Source organism: Salvelinus alpinus, chromosome 6 (assembly GCF_045679555.1).
Source record: "Salvelinus alpinus chromosome 6, SLU_Salpinus.1, whole genome shotgun sequence".
Classification (NCBI taxonomy): Eukaryota; Metazoa; Chordata; class Actinopteri; order Salmoniformes; family Salmonidae; genus Salvelinus; species Salvelinus alpinus.
The window spans coordinates 72,827,974-72,847,178 of NC_092091.1; the positions used below are offsets into that span (position 1 = coordinate 72,827,974).

Sequence of the window (19,205 nt, forward strand, 5' to 3'; positions counted from 1 at the left end):
ACACGGGAGCGATGGTTGCTGATAATGGGCCTCTGTACTCCTATGTAGATATTCCATTTTTTTTTTAAATCAGGCGTTTCCAGCTACAATAGTCATTTACAACATTAACAAATGTCTACACTGTATTTCTGATCAATTTGATGTTATTTTAATGGACACATTTGCTCTTCTTTCAAAACAAGGACATTTCTAAGTGACCCCAAACTTTTGAAGGGTAGTGTAACTGTTGGAGAACCGTGGTCTAGGGGCTCTATTCAATCTGGATTGCTGAAGCGTTACAGATAGCACGTTAGAAATGGGATTTCATATTGCGCCGACATCTGCAACGTTTACAGTGCGTGCAGTCTCCATTAACGCGGGAACATCGCCTTTTAAATTTCAATCACGCTGTAATGCTGATTTCCGCGATGGGGATTTGGTTAAGTAATGCATCCTTTCTTGTTTCCTTGAGGTTAGCACATACAGTGTGTGTGTATATATAGACAATTGATTGGATATGTATAACCAATCCAACCAATTGGAGAGCTGTGATTACTTACAAGGAAGCAGATATATAAGTGATTGGAGTGGTGTAAGCAATTAATAAAAATACTGCAGAAAAAAAACAATCCAGGGGGCTATTTCCCATGAATTTAATTGACATTTATTTGATTTGACAGCATAAACCTGCACTTCCTCTGTCATGTATTAACCCTTCTCTTGCGATACCTGATTGTGTAAACTGTCCACACACTGTGCATTTCAACAGCTGTGTTTACACAGGCAGCCCAATTCAGATCTTTTTCCCCCAACTAATTGGTCTTTTAACAAATCAGATCGTCTCTGAAAAAGATTGGATGTGAAAAGATCTCATGCGATTGGTCAAAAGACCAATTTGGAGAAAAATATCAGAATTGGGCTGCCTGTGTAAACTGCTTCTCACCTGTGTTATACCTCAGTATTGCCGCGTTCATGTGCTAGTCGGAACTTAAACATTTACGACTTGCTAACTTGTTCAGCGCAGCAAGTGTATAAACACCTACGATAACTAAAGCCAATTGGCAAATCGTAAATTTCAGCGTTTCCTAGTTCCGACTAGAACGTGAACGTGCATTGGTCTCAAATGACCCTGTCATCAAACCCCTTCAAAACATGCAGGAAAACCTTTTATTAGTTGCATCGTTCATCCCTGTGATTCAGTCACACAGTGAAGTCAGCCATGCCAGATGAGGGCTCAGTCCAATCCACTGGTCTCTGAAATGGCCTGCTTCGTCCTCCTGGACTTCTTCTAGTCGTAAAATTATTTGATGATGTTGCTGAGTGATAAAACCATTTCCCAAGTTGGGATCAATAAAGTACTACTCTAAAAACAAGCCTTTCCCAGGGACAACCCCATCTTGCCTTATGACTAAGGTAAGACAGCATGTATTGTACTAAACAGTCACATAAAACTAATGACAGTGTCATCTTTAGGTAAATATTAATTTAGAGTTAACAACATACATTTCTCAATTTCTATCTGTGGACCTATCATCCAAGAGACTAAAAGGCGAAACGTTTTGATCAGGAAACCTATAGCTAGTGTAAATCACTTCAGATACAGCTAACACACACACGTACTGTACAACACCTTTTCTACAGTCAAGCAGAGAGTTCATTTTGAGCATGAGGCGGCTCTCCGCACCGCGACTGCTGTCTGTGTCTCCGGACGCTGCAGAGTTGAGTGAAGGACTGGCCGCACCGAGAGCAGATGTAGGGTTTCTCCTGGGTGTGAACGGTCCTGTGTCTCTTAAGGTGACTTGACGAAATGAAACTCTTCCCACAGATCGAGCACCGGTACCGCCTTTCGCCACTGTGGATTAGCAGGTGCACCCGGAGGTTGTTGGGCTGCGCGAATGACTTGCCGCAGTGTGGGCAGCTGAACGGCCGCTGTCCCGTGTGGACCCGCTGGTGCACCTCCAGGGACGCCTGGCTGTGGAAGATGCGGCCGCAGAAGTTACAGCCCATTGGCTCGTTCGCCGCCGTGGCTCCATGCGGCTGCCTCTGATTCGCTGGCGGTGCGGGAGGAGGAGGAGCTGTCATGTCAAAGGGGGCGAAGACGCCCATATCGCTGCCCGGGAACTGTCTGGACTGGCTCTCTACATCAGCCTGGGTTTGGTAGGAACAAGACGGATGCCCGGCGGCCTCTGCGTTTGCGGCTGCTGCCTGGGCCAAGGAAAGCCCCAGATGCCCCAGGACCCTCTCCTGCATCAGAGCCAGATCCAAACCGGGGCTATTCAGTATCTCTGTGCTGAGATCTGGTCCTGTTGGCTGCTGGGGTCTCTGGTTCACACCCTCTGTCCCCATCTCTGACTTGAGGTTAGCGTCGGATCCACTGGTCCTAGTGGGCTCAGTGGGGTCCTCTGTGGCTGCAGTGGGCGAGCTGTGAGTGTCAGCCACGTTATGTATCTCGCTGTCATCGTCATTGGGTTCTGGAACTACCATCAATGATGAAAAAGGAGTCATCAACACAATGATCAGACATTCCTAATCATATACAACAGGTTGCCTTTAAACACAGCACAAGTCCTAAGAGTTGATGTCTTCAGCTAAGTCCTAAGAGTTGATGTCTTCAGCTAAGGGCTAAGAGTTGATGTCTTCAGCTAAGGCCAGTAGTATTTCAACAGTGAGTGGATTGTAAATAAAAGTGTTCTATGTAATCAATATCTGCACTGAAACTTACCAGTCGGTCTACTCTCTGAGCTGATGTTTTGTTCTACCTTCAGGTCCACGCCACAGCTGTCCACTCTTTCCTGCTTGATTAGGGACAATGCAGTTCTGTCTTCCTGTAAATAAATAAAAAAATACAGATTACGTTTCAGCCTATTCCATGTCATTTACGTTCATCTTGACAGCAAAAACACACCTGAGGCATGTGGTGGTATTGTGAATGGTCCTCGATTGTAGCCAGGGGGCCTCGGGCCTGGTCATTACTCACTGGCATGGCAATTGAAGACACTGAAACTACGAAGCATTGTCATTATTAGGATCATTGAAATCATTGTATGAAGATCTGGGCACATATCCACAAAGTGTCTCAGAGTACGAGTGCTGATCTAGCATCAGGTGGCCTGCCCATCAGGTGGTCTGCCCATCAGGTGGTCTGCCCATCAGGTGGCCTGCCAATCAGGTGGCCTGCCCATCAGGTGCCATGCCCATCAGGTGGCCTGCCCATCAGGTGCCATGCTCTTATTCATTATGATTCAGGTTAAAAGGCTAAATTGATCCTAAATCAGCACTCCTAATCTGATATGCTTAGTGAAACAGGTCCTGGCTGACAGGAAAACATGTATAACCAGGGTTGGGGAGTAACATGTAACTGATTACAAAGAAACAAACTAATCCGTTACCAGGAAAAATATTGTAATTAGATTACAGATACTTTTGAAAAACTAGGATTACTCCTAGGATTACTTTTCAATTCAGAAACGATGTTTGCGAGAATTTTTCTGTTTTCTCGATGATATTCAAATCCGCATTTAAAAAAGGCGCAAGTTAAGTTTGTTTAGCCTGAGCGAGTCTGACCACAAGTCAGAGACAACTATGATGACACACAAAATGCATTTGATGGATCGCGGGAAAAGAGCAGGAATAGGCTTTTGTAGGCTACAGTCCAAGCTATGTCTTCCAATGGTGCGACTGCTGTCGGCATCCAAAGATTATCCAACTTGAATAAACACTTAGAGGTAAGGATGACAGCAGTGTTGTAGCCTACGAACGATACGGATATCACCTATTATTGATATTTACATAGCGCATTGATGTGAATCACACTGCTGTTCTCTCATTTATCCATTTGCACCTTTGCCGGATTGTGGTTGATGGTTGTTCACAAATGTATACAATGCATTCAAAAAGTATTCACACCCCTTGACCTTTTCCACATTTTGTTGTGCTACATCCTGAAGTTAAAAAGGATTCAATTGAGATTTTGGTCACTGGCCTACACATAATATCCCATAATGTCAAAGTGGAAATATGTTTTTAGAAATGTTTACAAATTAATAAAACATGAAAAGACATTGAATATATCCCTTTGAGCATGGTGAAGTTATTCATTAATTACAATTACATGGTGTATGAATAAACCCAGTCACTACAAAGATACAGGTGTTCTTCCTAACTCTGTTTGCTAAAAAGGAAGGAACCCGCTCAGGGATTTCACCATGAGACTTTAAAAAACAGTTCAAGTTAATTGGCTGTGATAGGAGAAAACTGAGGATGGATCAACAACTACTAGCCTAATTGACAGTGAAAAGAAGGAAGCGTGTAAAGAATAAAAAATATTACAAAACATGCATCCTGGGCACTAAAGTAATACTGCAAAAAATGTGGCAAAGCAATTCACCTTTTGGGGCAAATCCAAAACAATACATTACTGAGTACACCACTTCATATTTTCAAGCATAGTGATGACTGAATTATGTTATGGGTATGCTTGTAATCATTAAGGATTGGGGAGTTTTTAAGGATAAAAAAGTATCTGAATGGAGCTAAGTATAGGCAAAATCCTAGCGGAAAACCTGGTTCAGTCTGCTTTCCACCAGACACTGGGAGATGAATTCACCTTTCAAGCAGGACGTTAACCTAAAACATGGCCAAAACTACACTGGAGTTGCTTACCAAGACGACAGTGAATGTTGCTGAGTGGACGATTTGACAGAACTTGAAGAATTCTTTTAATAATAAGTGGCAAATGTTGCATAATCCAGGTGTGGAAAGCTCTTAGAGACTAACCCAGAAAGACTCACAGCTGTAAACGCTGCCAAAGTTGCTTCTACAAAGTATTGACTCAGGGGTGTGAATAGTTATGTAAATTAAATATCTGTATTTAACTTTCAATAAATGTGCAAACATTTCTAAAAACATGTTTTCACTTTGTCATTATGGGGTGATGTGTGTAGATGGGTGAGAAAAAAACATATTTCATCCATTCCGAATTCAGGCTGTAACACAACAAAGTCGAGGGGTACAAATACTTTCTGAACACTGTATGTACTTTATCCCAATAATGGTTCAATTGAACAGCCAGTGAAATATGCACTCTCGCAACAGCTGCATAATGTTGATCCCACCCTATGGAATAACAGTTTGAGGGAGTTCCTCCCTTCTACACTCCATGGTATTGTGCTCCATACTGTCAAACACAAGTTTAATTTAAGAAGTCCACGAGTGGGGCTTTTATTGCTCAATCTAATTTGTGCTGATTCCAAAAATTGCCCTCACAAAAAAAGATTGCAGTCAGAGAGAAGTATAACTGCAGTATGTCGCAAATACTGCGTTCAAAATGACTATTTTTTTACTGCAGTAATTTTGCAGTATAACTGCAGTTACAGTGCTGTATACCTGCAGTTCAACTGCAATTACTGCGTCCAAAATACCACAGTCGACTGCACTTTTACTGCAGTTTCAAAACTGAAATCTTGTTTTGTATGGGTGTCCATAGACCTAACAGACACATGCTCAAACTCGCGCACTTTTGATAGATGTAAACAGATGCAAATTATGGAAATATCAAAGCGTCAGCAACAAAAACATAAACATTAGGCCTATAGCAAATGCAGCATATGTCATTCATTTTTCTTAAGCAAATGGCACTTTTCGGTAGTGCTCAATGCATGCCATTCCATGAGAGCAGCATTTATTTTTCAACTTGAAGCAATGAGGCCAATCAGTCCTCCATGACAACATAAACACCAGAGTAGGTTAATAAATCCTTCGTTTTTGGGTTATGCTCCGTTAAAAGAATTTGGCTAATATATATTTCAAGTCGTATTCTTGAAGATCATGGGGTATTCAATTAATTGGAATGACTGGAAATCGGACAGACTTTGTTTGTTAATGTAAAGATAACCCAATTGTATTATTATCTGTAGTAGAAAGTAATGGGTTCGAAGAAGCCTACATAACCAACCCATACAGTAAAATGCAACATCGATTTATGGCAAGCTATGTAAACGCTAACATTTATTTATCCCGCAATAGCTGTCGTTCAATTGGTAATATTCATTTTTACCTTCTAATGCCTCTTAAAGGGAAAGTAATCAGATTACGTTAGGGAGTTTGGGCAAGCCAAACATTACGTTGCTGATTACAATTTGACAGGTAACTAACGGATTGCATTTAGAAACCCAGCCCTGTTTATATATATATATATACACACACAATATATATATATAAATAATAAGCTGTCGGTACCTTCATGTGGTCTAAAATTAACTGCATGCATTTCATTCCGTAGGTCGCGTCTTCTGAGTCTTCGCTCATAGCTCCGCATCTTCACGTCCATTTCGCGTAATTTTCGTCGGAGCACATATTTCTCTTTCTCGGTTTGCTCTCTCTCCCTCTCAATTTGCACTCTTTCCTGCTCCATTTGGGAACGCAGAGAGGAATAACCATCATCAACAATTTTGCAGATCTCGACCACAGCCGAATTGGCTAGCACCTCCATTATCGAAGCTATTTGCAATTGATAACCAACACAGTCCGCCATTGTTGCCATTTCTGCTCTTCATGCACCGTTTAATCTACAACCGAAATACTTAAGCCAAATTGCCTATCGTTGCTTAAAAATGTCGGATGATTATACTAGTTTGAATACTTATGTAAAGCCCTAGCTTGTTATTGTTGAATAACGATACTGCTTCGGGTCTAGAAGGATGCTATCGTGTCGCCTGTTGATGACGTCCCGCTCTTCTTGTTTGACTGTGGAATAGCACATTACCGCCACCTTCCGAGTTTGAAAGTGGAGACAGGACTAAAACAACTATTCTAAACAAAACATTACACTGCACGAGAGCTTACACACAAAACCAATATTTTTCATAGAATTTTTCATTGTTAAACATAATAGCCTTACCCAAAATTTTTGAATAAATCTTGACAACCCACGTTTGCAGAGCAGCCTTTGATGAAGTAGTAGGTTTAATAGCAATAGGCTCATCATTTAGTGACTTGGAGCAGTTTTTCATTCAATGCACTGAACAAACATGATAACTCCACATTCATTTTCAGGGTAATGTTTTAATATGTTCACATCACACCAAGAGACAGTTTACGTCAGGATATTATCACAAAACAACAATGTTTACCGTGCACGATGTACAAAACTCATCATTATATCCATAATATTTTACCAACACAATATAAACAGAATGCAGTGTCCATTAATTATTCAAGACTTAATCCTGCTTTCTACTGTGGACACTCTGGTGCCTCATTAGGTTCCCGAGCACAGAGAAACTCTTCCCGCACTGAGTGCAGCTGAACGGTCTCTCTCCGGTGTGGACGCTCTGGTGCACTTTGAGGCTACAGGATTGTGAAAACTTCTTGCCGCATACGCTGCAGCCAAACCGCTTTTCTCCTGTGTGAACACTCATGTGTCTCTTGATGTGGCTGGACTGGGAGAAGCGCTTCCCGCATTGGGAGCAGCTAAATGGTTTCTCCCTGGTGTGTATTCTCTGGTGGGTCTTGAGCTGGTGCAGGTGGAGGAACTGCTTGTCACACTGGGCGCAGCTGAAGAGTTTCTCCCCCATGTGAATTCTTTGGTGCAGTGCGAGGTCTAGCGAGTTGGAGAACAGCCGTCCACATTCCTGGCAGTTGACCAGTCTGTTTGAGAAGAGGAGGCCCCCTTGTGTCGAGTTTGAAGGGCTGACGAAACCATCGTCGCCGGGATACGGACAAGAGGTCAGCTCCTCGCCTCCAGCGCCGTCACCTTGGTGGTGAGTCTGTATCCCGGCCATTTCTGACGGAGAGAAAAAATAGTCTAAGGAGGTATCGAATCCTTTTACATCCGGTTCACTGGACTTGCGCCCTTCCGATGACTCGCTCTCCCTTAAGTTAACGTTGCTCTGAGGACAGACGTTTGTGCCGTTCCCCAGCTGAACACCCTCCCTGTTTTTCCCAGGGATGTCAACTCCACACTGAGCAGCCAGGCCCATTCCAATATCCCTCCCTTTGGTCCAAGAGGGCATTCCTGCCTCCATTTTAAGAGTGTCAACTCCTCCGGCCTCCTGCTTCCAGCCCAGTGAGGCAGAGGAAGCCATACTGTCACACAAGGTTGTGACTCCACTCTGAGTCAAGGGCGGCTGGGCATCAAGTGACTTAGTAGAGTCAGTTTCCACCAAATAAGAACAAGACGGATCAAGCATGTCTCTGCCATCCTCTATGCGAGAGAGGCCAGCTGCTGTATGACTCTCTCTCTGATATGTCACACAGTCCGAGCTGTGTGTGTGCTGGCTTGCCGTGCTGTGTCCGTTCGCGGTCTGTTGGAGCCTCTGGTTGTCGCAGTTTCGCTTCTCCTCAGCTACCTCCACAGGTGAAGTTTCTGCATTCAGGATTTGATCATTCACAGCAACAAGAGACTGAGACACACTAACTGAGGACAAGAATGAGAGAGAGAAAATAAAAACATGAATTTCATGATGCGATTGTGAACTTTTTGTAACTAGACCATTATGGCCCCATCCTATTGGTAAGTGTGGTACCTACTCAGTCTCCTGGGTTGCTGGTTGTGCTTTGAGCCACAGTCTCTCAGCTCCTCTTCCAATTTCTCCTCTTTTACAACCACTACCTCAGGATGCTCAGTTGTGTCAATTTTCTGCAAAACAAGAGGAGGAATTGGACTGAACTCTAACTGTCCTGCTGTATCCTCAAGTTCACTCCAGGAATAACCACACAGTCTATAAGTACAGTTGGAGTGTGCTCTTAAATAATTCCCCATTTATTCTAAAATAAACTGAAATTATACTTTTTTTTGTCTAACTTTTGGTCACCACACCTTATTGGATTTTCAACATTGCAGAATCAATGTCATTTTTGTAAACTTAAGTTTCATTGGCCACTCCAGAACAGTCCAGTGCTTCTTCTTGAAGCATTCCAGGGTGCTTTTTTATGTGTGTTTGGGGTCGTTGTCCTACTGGAAGACCAATGACCTTCAACAGAGACACTGGGTTGAACCAAAACACCTTGATAATGTCTTGCAAACATTCAAGGCCCCCAGAAGCAGCAAATTAACCCCACAGTATTGTCAAACCTCCCCCATAATTGATTGTGGGGAGGGTGATATTTTCTTTGAATGCTTTGTTTGGTCGTTGGTAAACATAGGAAGATCACACTGCTGAAGGAGACACAAAATGCCTGATTTAACTTACCAAAAATCCACCCAAATGTTCTGTGGACCAATAAAAAAAATGGAACTCTTTGGCAATACAGATCAGCGCTGTGTTTACTGACGACCAAATGAAGCATTCAATGAAAAGAACACCCTCCCTACCTCTGGTAGTGTGCAAGCCATCATGACATCAGCAGATTCAGCTGTTTTGTAGTCCAATGTTAAACCCAGTGTCCAAAAACTGTGTCTCTGTTGGATTGTTATGGGTCTTCCAGCAGGACAACAACCCCAAACACACACACACACACACAAAAGCAACCAGGAATGGTTAAGAGAGGCTGGAATGTTCTGGAGTGGCCAGCAGAGTCCAGATCTGAATCACCTCAAAAACCTATGGCGAGATCTAAAAACAGCAGTTGATGGAGGGCATCCCTCCAATATTAAACAATTATAGCCGTTTACGGCTGAAAGGTGAGCCAAATTGTCAGTAGAAAGGTGCAGCAAGCTCATTGATGGCTACAAGAAGCGCTTGTCTACAGTTATCTTGGCCAAAGGCTGTGCAACCAAGTACTAGCTCCGGGATGCCAATAATTTTCTCCATGCCATCGTCTTGATTTTTTAAATTAAAATGTTCAACTTAAATGTACAAAAATAAGCAGTGTTGAAAATCTGGTGATCAAAGTACTTATTTAAGAAATGGGGAACAATTTAAGAAAAGTGCAAGAGTGCCGATAAATTTGTCTGCAACTATATCAGATATGTAACTAAGAATCCATTAACCTCTTCACTGACAGTCCTAGTGCTCCTGTCCCCCAACACCACGGATCCTCCATTTCTCCTTACACTGGGGGACTGCTTCTTCTTTTCGACTTGATCTATATCAGAGTGGAAAAACAATAGATTCATGACATGCACGGCATTGAGAACATGCAGTCCATAAATAATATTTCCTGCACCAAAACTCACAATGTCTATCATTGCATTGGTAAACTATAGAAACTCACCTGTTCCTTGCGCACCAAAACAGATCGACAATGGGGGTACGATGCTTCTTTTGACAGATCGTTCCCTAGAACGAACCTCCACCAGGTGTAGTTTGTTCTTCAAAGCCTGGTTTTCGCCCTGAGTTCTCGATATTTCAAGGCGCAACACGGCATAGCCATCGTCTACAAGTTGGCAGATTTCTGCCACTGCCGCGTTAGCCAATACCTCCATGATGGAGGCGAGCTGAGAGTGAAAAGGTACAGAATTCGACATTATCGCTTAACGTTATTTCACTCAAAGCTTACACATTAAGTGTATTTGATGAATGGTTTGTAGAGTAAAATTACCATGTCATGAAAAAGCACTACCTATATTTCTGTGAAAATCTTCGGCGATATTGTTTATCTTGTGTTCAGCTCGCTAGCCGTATAACATGTCATTGTTTACTTCCGGGTGGCAGAGGTCATGACGTTAGTCTACCGTAAATACCAGTTTATCGACCCAAATGATTTAGGGTGCTGTTCTACTCTGATTCCGCCTCCCTCTATAGGAGAGCTCACCATGTCACAAAAGTAAACACATTCAGTTCCAGGTGGAGAAAGTTGCTCTGCTTTTACAAATCAGTAATCGCTCACTCTTTCCATACTTTGCCCTGTTTATAAAATGGAAACGTAAGTTTGGATATGTTTTTATTCAAATACGACAAGCTATTTAACAACCACGTAGCCTAAATCATGCTTTTCAAACAAAAGTAAAAATCTAATTTTGCCAAAGACAAAAATACAGACAAAAAAATGAGACATTAAAACCAAATATTCTTACACTTAAAAATGTTAATTCAGTTGCAGCCATTTTAATTGGGTCATGTTCAGTGAAGAGCATAAATAGTAGCTGACATTCTCAGACAGAGCACACGTTAGACATCATCACCACGATCATTGTTCAACTCAGGTTGTGGGACCTGAACATACCAACCAAGGGCACCGATATCAGCCTTCAGGTCGCTGTCAATAAAAGATCATGATCAGAACATGGCTGCTCCACCTTTAGAGGGTGTTTTTCAAGCTGGTGTTTTTTAAGGTGGTACTGACTTTTAAAGTCCTGGTTGCACTCTGAGCAGCTGAATGGCAGGTCTCCCTTGTGTCTGAGCTGATGTTTGGTGAAAGGTGATTTGAGCCTAAATACCTTGCCACAGACGTCGCAGGTATAGTGTTTCCTTCTTTGTATTTTTCTATGTATAAACATGTGAGAGCGCATGCTATTTTGAGTCGCCCAAGTTGTTCCACATATTTCACAAGTGTATTGTACCGGTTCACTCCTTATGGGTGCCTCAGAACTCTCAGCTGACTCAAACTGTCTCTGTTGGTCCTCAAAGTGCTTGGACTCAGGTTCTGGTTCGACAGTCTGCTCCACCATTAGAGGGTGTTTTTCCAGCTGGTGTTTTTTGAGATGGTACTGCCTTTCAAAGTCCTTGTTGCACTCGGAGCAGCTGTAGGGCCGGTCTCCCTTGCAAACAATGCACTCGTGGGTGTCGCGATCCTGGCGCTCCTTGAATGTCTTGCCACAGTCCGCGCACCAGTAGTCTTCTCCAACGTGTATGCGCTCATGGTAGTCACGTATTTTAGAATATAAAAACATCTTTCCGCACACAAAGCAACTGTAGGGTTTCACACTGTGTTTGAGTAGCTTGTGCTTATTCAAGCCATTCTGATGCTTGAATTTCTCATCACAAATATCACAACTAGAAGGCCCTTCGTGTGTTATCAAGTGACTTGTCATTCTGCCTTTCTTGGTCCCAGTCTTTCCACATATTTTACAGGTGTATCTTATGTTATATTTCTTCTTCTTTGTGGGAGCTGCAGCATGCTCAATTGACACCAGCAACAGACTCTGTTCTTTCTTAAAGTCGTCAAGTCCAAGTTCTTTGGATCCCCTAGAGGCTTGACTTCTCTCTTCCTCATCACTTTCTCCTGTGATATTCTGATTGGTCTTGTGAGTCTCTGGCATCCACACACTGTAACCTGGAAAAGCATTCACCAACAATACATTTTAGAGGTTTGTTTCACAGTGACTCGTCATATTGTCCATTAGAAGCTAAGAGCATACAGTGCCTTCAGGAAGTATTCATACCCCTTGACTTATTCCACATTTTGTTGCTGAATTCAAAATGGATGAAATATTTGTTCTCACCCATCTACACAATACGCCATAATGACAAAGTGAAAATGTTTTTATACATTTTTGCACATTTATTGAAAATGAAATAACTTTCACACCCTTTGCTATGAAACTCAATTGAGCTCAGGTGCATACTGTTTCCATTGATCATCCTTGATGTTTCTACAACTTGATTGGAGTCCACCTGTGGTAAATTCAATTGCTTGGACATGATTTGGAAAGGCATACACCTGTCTATATAAAGGTCCCATAGTTGACAGTGCATGTAAGAGCAAAAACCAAGCCATGAGGTCGAAGGAATTGTCCGTAGAGCTCAGAGACAGGGTTGTGTCTAAGCACAGATCTGGGGAAGGGTACCAAAACATTTCTGCAGCATTGAAGGTTCCCAAGAACACATGGCTTCCATCATTCTTAAATGTATGATGTTTGGAACCACCAAGAGTCTTCCTAGAGCTGAGCAATCGGGGGAGAAGGGCCTTGGTCAGGGAGGTGACCAAGAACCCGATGATCACTCAGACAGAGCTCTAAAGTTCCTTTGTGGAGATGGGAGAACCTTCCAGAAGGACAACCATCTCTGCAGCACTCCACCAATCAGGCCTTTATTGTACAGTGGACAGACGGAAGCCACTCCTCATTAAAAAGGCACATGACAGCCCACTTGGAGTTTGCCAAAAGCCAGAAACAAGATTCTCTGGTCTGATGAAACTAAGATTGAACTCTTTGGCGTCACGTCTGGAGGGAACCTGGCACCATCCCTACGGTGAAGCATGGTGGTGGCAGCATCATGCTGTGGGGATGTTTTTCAGCAACAGGGACTGGGAGACTAGTCAGGATTGAGGGAAAGTTGAACGGAGCAAAGTACAGAGAAATTCATGATGAAAACCTGCTCTTGAGACCTCAGCGAAAGATCACCTTCCGGTAGGACAACGACCTAAAGCACACAGCCAAGACAACGTGGAGTGGCTTCGGGACAAGTCTCTGAATGTCCTTGAGTGGCCCAGCCAGAACCCAATCGAAAATCTCCTGAAAATAGCTGTGCAGCAATGCTCCACATCCAACCTGACAGAGCTTGAGGATCTGCAGAGGAGAATGAGAGAAACTCCAAATACAGGTTTGCCAAGCTTGTAGCGTCATACCCAATAAGACTTGAGTCTGTAATCTTTGCCAAAGGTGCGTCAACAAAGTACTGAGTATAGGGTCTGAATACTTATGTAAATGTGATCTGTTTTTTGTTTAATACATTTGCTACAAAAAAATAAAACCCGTTTTTGCATTCCCATTATGGGGTGTTGTGTGTAGATTGACGAGGGGGGAAAAACAACTTAATCCATTTTAGAATAAGGCTGTAACGTAACAAAATGTGGAAAAATTCGAGGGGCCTGAATACTTCTGAATACACTGTGTATTTGGTTGTGGGTTGGGGAACTTCGTCAGTAAGGCCACTGCCCTTTAAATACTGTACGCCACACTCATTGCTTCAAGCTCACCACACCCACCGAAACATCTGTTCAAAATAAAATATCTGTTCAATAATATTTTTTTTGGGGGGGGGGGGGCACTGAACGCACCTCCGTCTATATAAAGTTACCACAATGGATAGTGTATGTGTCAGAGCAGAAACTATTCCATTATGTCCAAGGTACTGTATGTAGATAGAATTCTCTGGGTAAGGTTATAAAACAATTTCCAGTGTTGGAAACAGTCAAGAGCACAGTGGTCTCCATCATTGGGCAATGGAAAAAAATACGTTACTACCCAGACTCTGCCAAGATCTGGTTGTCCAACCAAACTGAGCAACCGGGCAAGAAGAACCTTGGTCAGGGAGGTGACCAATGACCATCAACATAAATACAGAGTTCCTTGGCTGAGATGGGAGAACCTGCTAGAAGGACAACAGTCTCTATAGCACTTCACCAATCTGGGCTTTACGTAAGAGTGGCCAGACGGAAGCCACTTCTGAGAAAAAGGCAAATGACATCACGGCTGGAGTTTACAAAAATACATGTGAAAGAGAGCATAAGGAAAAATATTATTTTGTCCGATGAGACCAAGCGCTATGTCTGGAGAACCAGGCACAGCTCATCACCCATCTAACACCATCCCTACCATGAAGCATGGTGGTGGCAGCATCATGCTATGGGGACACTTGTCAGCGGCAGGGACTGAGAGACTAGTAAGGATAGAGGGAACAATGAATGGAGCCAAATACAGACAAATCCTTGATAAGAACCTGCTTCAGAGTGCAAATGACCTTAGACTGGTGCGAATATTTACGATCCAACAGAACAAACCCAAGTACACAGCCAAAGCAATGCTGGAATGGCTTCAGAACAATTATGTAAAAGTCATTGAGTGGCCCAGCTAAAGCCCAGACCAGAATCCCATTGAAAATCTGTGGAAAGACTTGAAGATTGCTGTTCACCTCCGCTCCCCATCTAATTTAACAGAGATTGAAAAAAATCGACAATGAAAAAAAGAGAAAATACCCAAATCCAGATGGGAACGTCTATCAGCTCTGCACAAGACAACACAAAGCGGTAATTGCCGCCAAAGGTGCATCTTGAAAGTATTGACTCAGGGTCCGGTCGGCCAGGTAGGTAGGGTCAGCCAGGTCAGCAGGGCCAGCCGGCAATCCGGGGAAGCAGGGCCGGCCAGGTAGGTAGGGCCGGCAGGTCAGGTACACTATATATACAAAAAAGTATGTGGACACCCCTTAAAATTAGCAGATTCTGCAATTTCAGCCACACCCGTTGCCAACAGGTGTAAAAATTAATTAATTAATTAATTAAATTAAAACGAGCACACAGCCATGCAATCTCCATATTTGCAGTAAAATGGCCTTACTGAAGAGCTCAGTGACTTCCAACATGGCACAGTCATAGGATGCCACCTTCCCATCAAGTCAGTTCGTTAAAAAAAATGTTTCCTGCTAGAACTGCCCCAGACAACTGTAAGTCCTGCTATTGTGAAGTGGAAACGTCCTAGGAGCAACAATACCGCAAAGTGGTAGACCACACAAGTTCACAGAATGGGACCGCTGAAGTATGTAGCGCACAGAAATCGCCTGTCCTTGGTTGCAACACTCACGAGTTCCAAACTGCCTCTGGAAGCAACGTCAGCACAGAAACTGTTTGTCCGGGAGATTCATGAAATTGGTTTCCATGGACGAGCAGCCACACACAAGCCTAAGATCACCATGCGCAATGCCAAGCGGCGGCTGGAGTTGCTCAAAATTGGATACATTTCTTAAAACACGTTTTCACTTTGTCATTATTGGGTGAGAAGTTTTGTATTTTTGATTTAATCCATTTTGAATTCAGGGTGTAACAAAACGTGGAATAAGTCAAAGGGTTTGAATCGTTTCTGAAGACACTGTAACTCATGCTGTAGAGCTTGAACACGTAATACAATAATACAATAAAATAAATACACCACAGTTTGTGCTGTGGTGGAGATCTTTGGGGGCTATACTCGGCCTTGTCTCAGGATTGTAAGTTGGTGGTTGAAGATATCCCTCTAGTGGTGCGGGGGCTGTGCTTTGGCAAAGTGGGTGGGGTTATATCCTTCCTGTTTGGCCCTGTCCGGGGGTATCATCGGATGGGGCCACAGTGTCTCCTGACCCCTCCTGTCTCAGCCTCCAGTATTTATGCTGCAGTAGTTTGTGTCGGGGGGCTAGGGCCAGTTGGTTATATCTGGAGTACTTCTCCTGTCTTATCCAGTGTCCTGTGTGAATTTAAGTATGCTCTCTCTAATTCTCTCCTTCTCTCTTTCTTTCTCTCTCTCGGAGGACCTGAGCCCTAGGACCATACGTCAGGACTACTGGGCATGATGACTCCTTGCTGTCCCCAGTCCACCTGGCCTTGCTGCTGTCCCAGTTTCAACTGTTCTGCCTGCGGTTATGGAACCCCTACCTGTCCCAGACCTGCTGTTTTCAACTCTTAATTATCGGCTATGAAAAGCCAACTGACATTTATTCCTGATTATTATTTGACCATGCTTGTCATTTATGAACATTTTGAACATCTTGGCCATGTTCTGTTATAATCTCCACCCGGCACAGCCAGAAGAGGACTGGCCACCCCTCATAGCCTGGTTCCTCTCTAGGTTTCTTCCTAGGTTTTGGCCTTTCTAGGGAGTTTTTCCTAGCCACCGTGCTTCTACACCTGCATTGCTTGCTGTTTGGGGTTTTAGGCTGGGTTTCTGTACAGCACTTCGAGATATTAGCTGATGTACGAAGGGCTATATAAAATAAACTTGATTGATTGATTGAATAGCTTCAACTGACCTTGAGACTCCTTGACGTCATCATCCGTTTCCTCCTGTTTAATGACCAGTGGTGCTGAACATGTCTCCACTCCCTTCCAAAAGACAACCAATGGTGTTATTAACTCTTATCAGCCTTTAAGAGAGTAGATCATACAGCAACAGTTAGACAAGCATCTTGTTGTAGGGGTTTTCCATTACAAAACATAATACAGCAGGGGAATGACACCAAAATCATGGAATATATTTAATACAAACAAATATTTTTGATAGGGCATATTTTATGCTTAACTGAGAATCTTTGAAAACAGCCCTTAAAAAGGTTTATCTGTAGCCTAGATGGTATTTTGAGTTTTTATATATATCACTTTTCTGTGATATCCAATTGGTAGTTAGTCTTGTCCTAACCCTGCAAGTCCTGTACGGACTCGGGAGAGTCTAAGGTCGAGAGCCATGCATCCTCTGAAACACGACCCTGCCAAGCCGCACTGCTTCTTGACACACTGCTCGCTTAACCCGGAAGCCAGACGCACCAATGCGTCGGAGGAAACACCGCCCAACTTGCCACCGTGTCAGCGTGCCTGCACCCAGCCCGCCACAGGAGTCGCTAGAGCACAATGGGACAAGGGCATCCCGGGCAAACCAAACCCTCCCCTAACCCAGACGATGCTGGGCCAATTGTGCACCGCCTCATGGGTATCCCAGTTGCAGCCGGCTGCGACACAGACCGGGATCGATCCCGGATCTGTAGTGATGCCTCTAGCACTGCGATGCAGTGCCTTAGACCGCTGCGCCACTCGGAAAGCCCTATTGAATTTATCTAAGGGTCATTCAAAGCCTTAATATACTATTTACAGTCAAAGGCCTGCTACACATTTTTGCTGGGTGTGCGCTTGCATGGTTTTCAATTAAATATGTCTGGGCCTAGTTTCTGTGAGACATATCTACCCTTACAAAAATTGTCCGCCAAAGCTCCACTCACCTTGTCTGTCATCTGACCAAAAGGCTGCAATGGCTGTTCTTCCTCTGGTACCAGTGATGGTGGACCTTCGTCTTCCACAGTAGGATCACCTTCTAGCCAAAGACCATTGGCCTCTTGTTCATTGAGGATTTGCTCCACGACTGGGAAGTTTCTGAAACCTGATGAGCGGGCTAACATACAAATTGAGATTTTCTGAAAATGTTGGTCATACAGGGATAACGAGGCTCAGATTTCACAAAAACATGTAGTAGAAATATGCCATCAATCGTCATGATTGCATATATTTAGAATAGTATTTGCAAATCACCTTTTCACTACTGGGGGAGTAGGGTGCCCCCTACAGACTATAGCCCTAAGGTCCAGCAGAGGGCGCTATTATTCAGTCAGTAATAACAGCACCCTCCGGGGCTGCACATTCAGGCGACTGCCAGCTAGTGTATTATTTGTCTCCTAGCTTCCTACAGACAAATAGTCAATAGGCATAACTATCTGTAAATATTTAATCTCACCGTCTTCTTGAACGCTCTCCACACTGTTCGCAGGCTTTTCCTTCCCCTCGCTATTCTCCATCGCATGCAATTTTGTCGTCGAACTTCGGTTTTGCTCTTGCAATATTTCCACTCGAAGAGCAGCATACGTTTCTTCCATAAATTGACAAATGTCTTGCAAGGCTGTTGCTGTCAAGGTTTCCATAATGAAGGCAACACGAGAACGAAAGGCAAGTTCGAAAGACATAGTTACACAAATACAAAAGTTGATGCGTGTGGTTCAACACCTGACAGTAAGAGAAGGAAGTTGGCTACTGGCGGAGATACCGATTCTTCTTCTTCGTGTGGTTTTTCGGCAGACTAGACGCTTTGTTGCGTATTGCTGCCTTTCACAGATCGGAGTATGAATTGCAATAAATACCAGAGGAAGAGGCGAAGCGAGACGTTTTACTCAGCCCGAAATCTGTTTACGAAAGTGAGGAATTTTTGTATGGAGGAAATGAGTGTCGAATTTGTTCAACGAAGCATTTTATTGCTAATTTGCTACGTGACTTATTTAGCCGAATATACGTTTTGTAATGATTAGGTTGTTACAAATGCACTGATAAGTGGAAGCATAAGGTATCTCACAAACGTTGGGGTAAAAAAACAACTATATCAGAGTTGTGCCCGTTATCAGAGAGATAGATAGGACTCATCATGGATATAACCTGTTTTAGCATGGGCATTGCAATTGAGGGCTTCTCCCATTTCAAAGTAGTTATCTGAGTGGGGATTCCTATGAGTTGGGAACGTAGAAATAGAACAGTACAGATGACAGACAAGGTGAATGGAGCTTGTGCTTTGTCAGACGATTTTGTAAGGGTAGATATGCCTCACAGAGACTATGCCCCACAGAGACTATGCCCAGACATATTTAGTGGCGCAGCGGTCTAAGGCACTGCATCACAGTGCTAGAAGCGTCACTACAGATCTGGGTTCGATCCCAGTCAGCACATACTCTGAGGGCACGGCTAGGGATGCATCCTCTGTGGAGACCATAAGTATGGTGTCCTCTGGGGGTCAGAGTTGTCGTAGTGCTCTAACTGTAAGAAAAAGGTGTTGATGTCCATGATGTGGCTGGCTTTCATTTTGTAATCTGTCATCGTTAGGAGCCCCTGCCACATATGCCTCGTGGGTA

The 19,205-nt window shown here is 43.5% G+C and overlaps 3 protein-coding genes across 8 annotated transcripts; all 3 read right to left on the bottom strand.

Annotated features, from left to right (window-relative positions):
• Positions 1-627: 627 nt before the first annotated feature.
• LOC139579286 (uncharacterized) lies at positions 628-6,766 on the bottom strand. Its single transcript, XM_071407818.1, has 4 exons — positions 6,217-6,766; positions 2,885-2,982; positions 2,702-2,804; positions 628-2,456 (listed from the first exon to the last, which is right to left on the bottom strand). Exons 1-4 carry the CDS (start codon positions 6,518-6,520, stop codon positions 1,621-1,623), a joined length of 1,341 nt encoding a protein of 446 aa, XP_071263919.1. The 5' UTR covers positions 6,521-6,766; the 3' UTR covers positions 628-1,620.
• A 255-nt stretch (positions 6,767-7,021) lies between these two features.
• On the bottom strand, positions 7,022-10,688 carry LOC139579284 (uncharacterized). 4 transcript variants are annotated; one of them, XM_071407813.1, is made up of 5 exons: positions 10,483-10,688; positions 10,135-10,357; positions 9,911-10,005; positions 8,509-8,617; positions 7,022-8,395 (listed from the first exon to the last, which is right to left on the bottom strand). In XM_071407813.1, the coding sequence occupies exons 2-5, from the start codon at positions 10,343-10,345 to the stop codon at positions 7,200-7,202; spliced, it is 1,611 nt and encodes a 536-aa protein (XP_071263914.1). In that variant the 5' UTR covers positions 10,346-10,357; positions 10,483-10,688; the 3' UTR covers positions 7,022-7,199. The 4 variants fall into 4 exon arrangements, with proteins under 4 accessions (XP_071263914.1, XP_071263912.1, XP_071263911.1 ...); XM_071407811.1 differs by having other exon boundaries at positions 10,462-10,688; XM_071407810.1 differs by having other exon boundaries at positions 9,923-10,005; positions 10,135-10,688.
• Positions 10,689-10,790: 102 nt separating this feature from the next.
• LOC139579285 (zinc finger protein 782-like) lies at positions 10,791-18,519 on the bottom strand. 3 transcript variants are annotated; one of them, XM_071407814.1, is made up of 4 exons: positions 18,047-18,519; positions 17,538-17,707; positions 16,578-16,650; positions 10,791-12,135 (listed from the first exon to the last, which is right to left on the bottom strand). In XM_071407814.1, the coding sequence occupies exons 1-4, from the start codon at positions 18,270-18,272 to the stop codon at positions 11,111-11,113; spliced, it is 1,494 nt and encodes a 497-aa protein (XP_071263915.1). In that variant the 5' UTR covers positions 18,273-18,519; the 3' UTR covers positions 10,791-11,110. The 3 variants fall into 3 exon arrangements, with proteins under 3 accessions (XP_071263915.1, XP_071263916.1, XP_071263917.1); XM_071407815.1 differs by having other exon boundaries at positions 17,538-17,695; positions 18,047-18,442; XM_071407816.1 differs by having other exon boundaries at positions 12,085-14,974.
• Between the last annotated feature and the right edge of the window lie 686 nt (positions 18,520-19,205).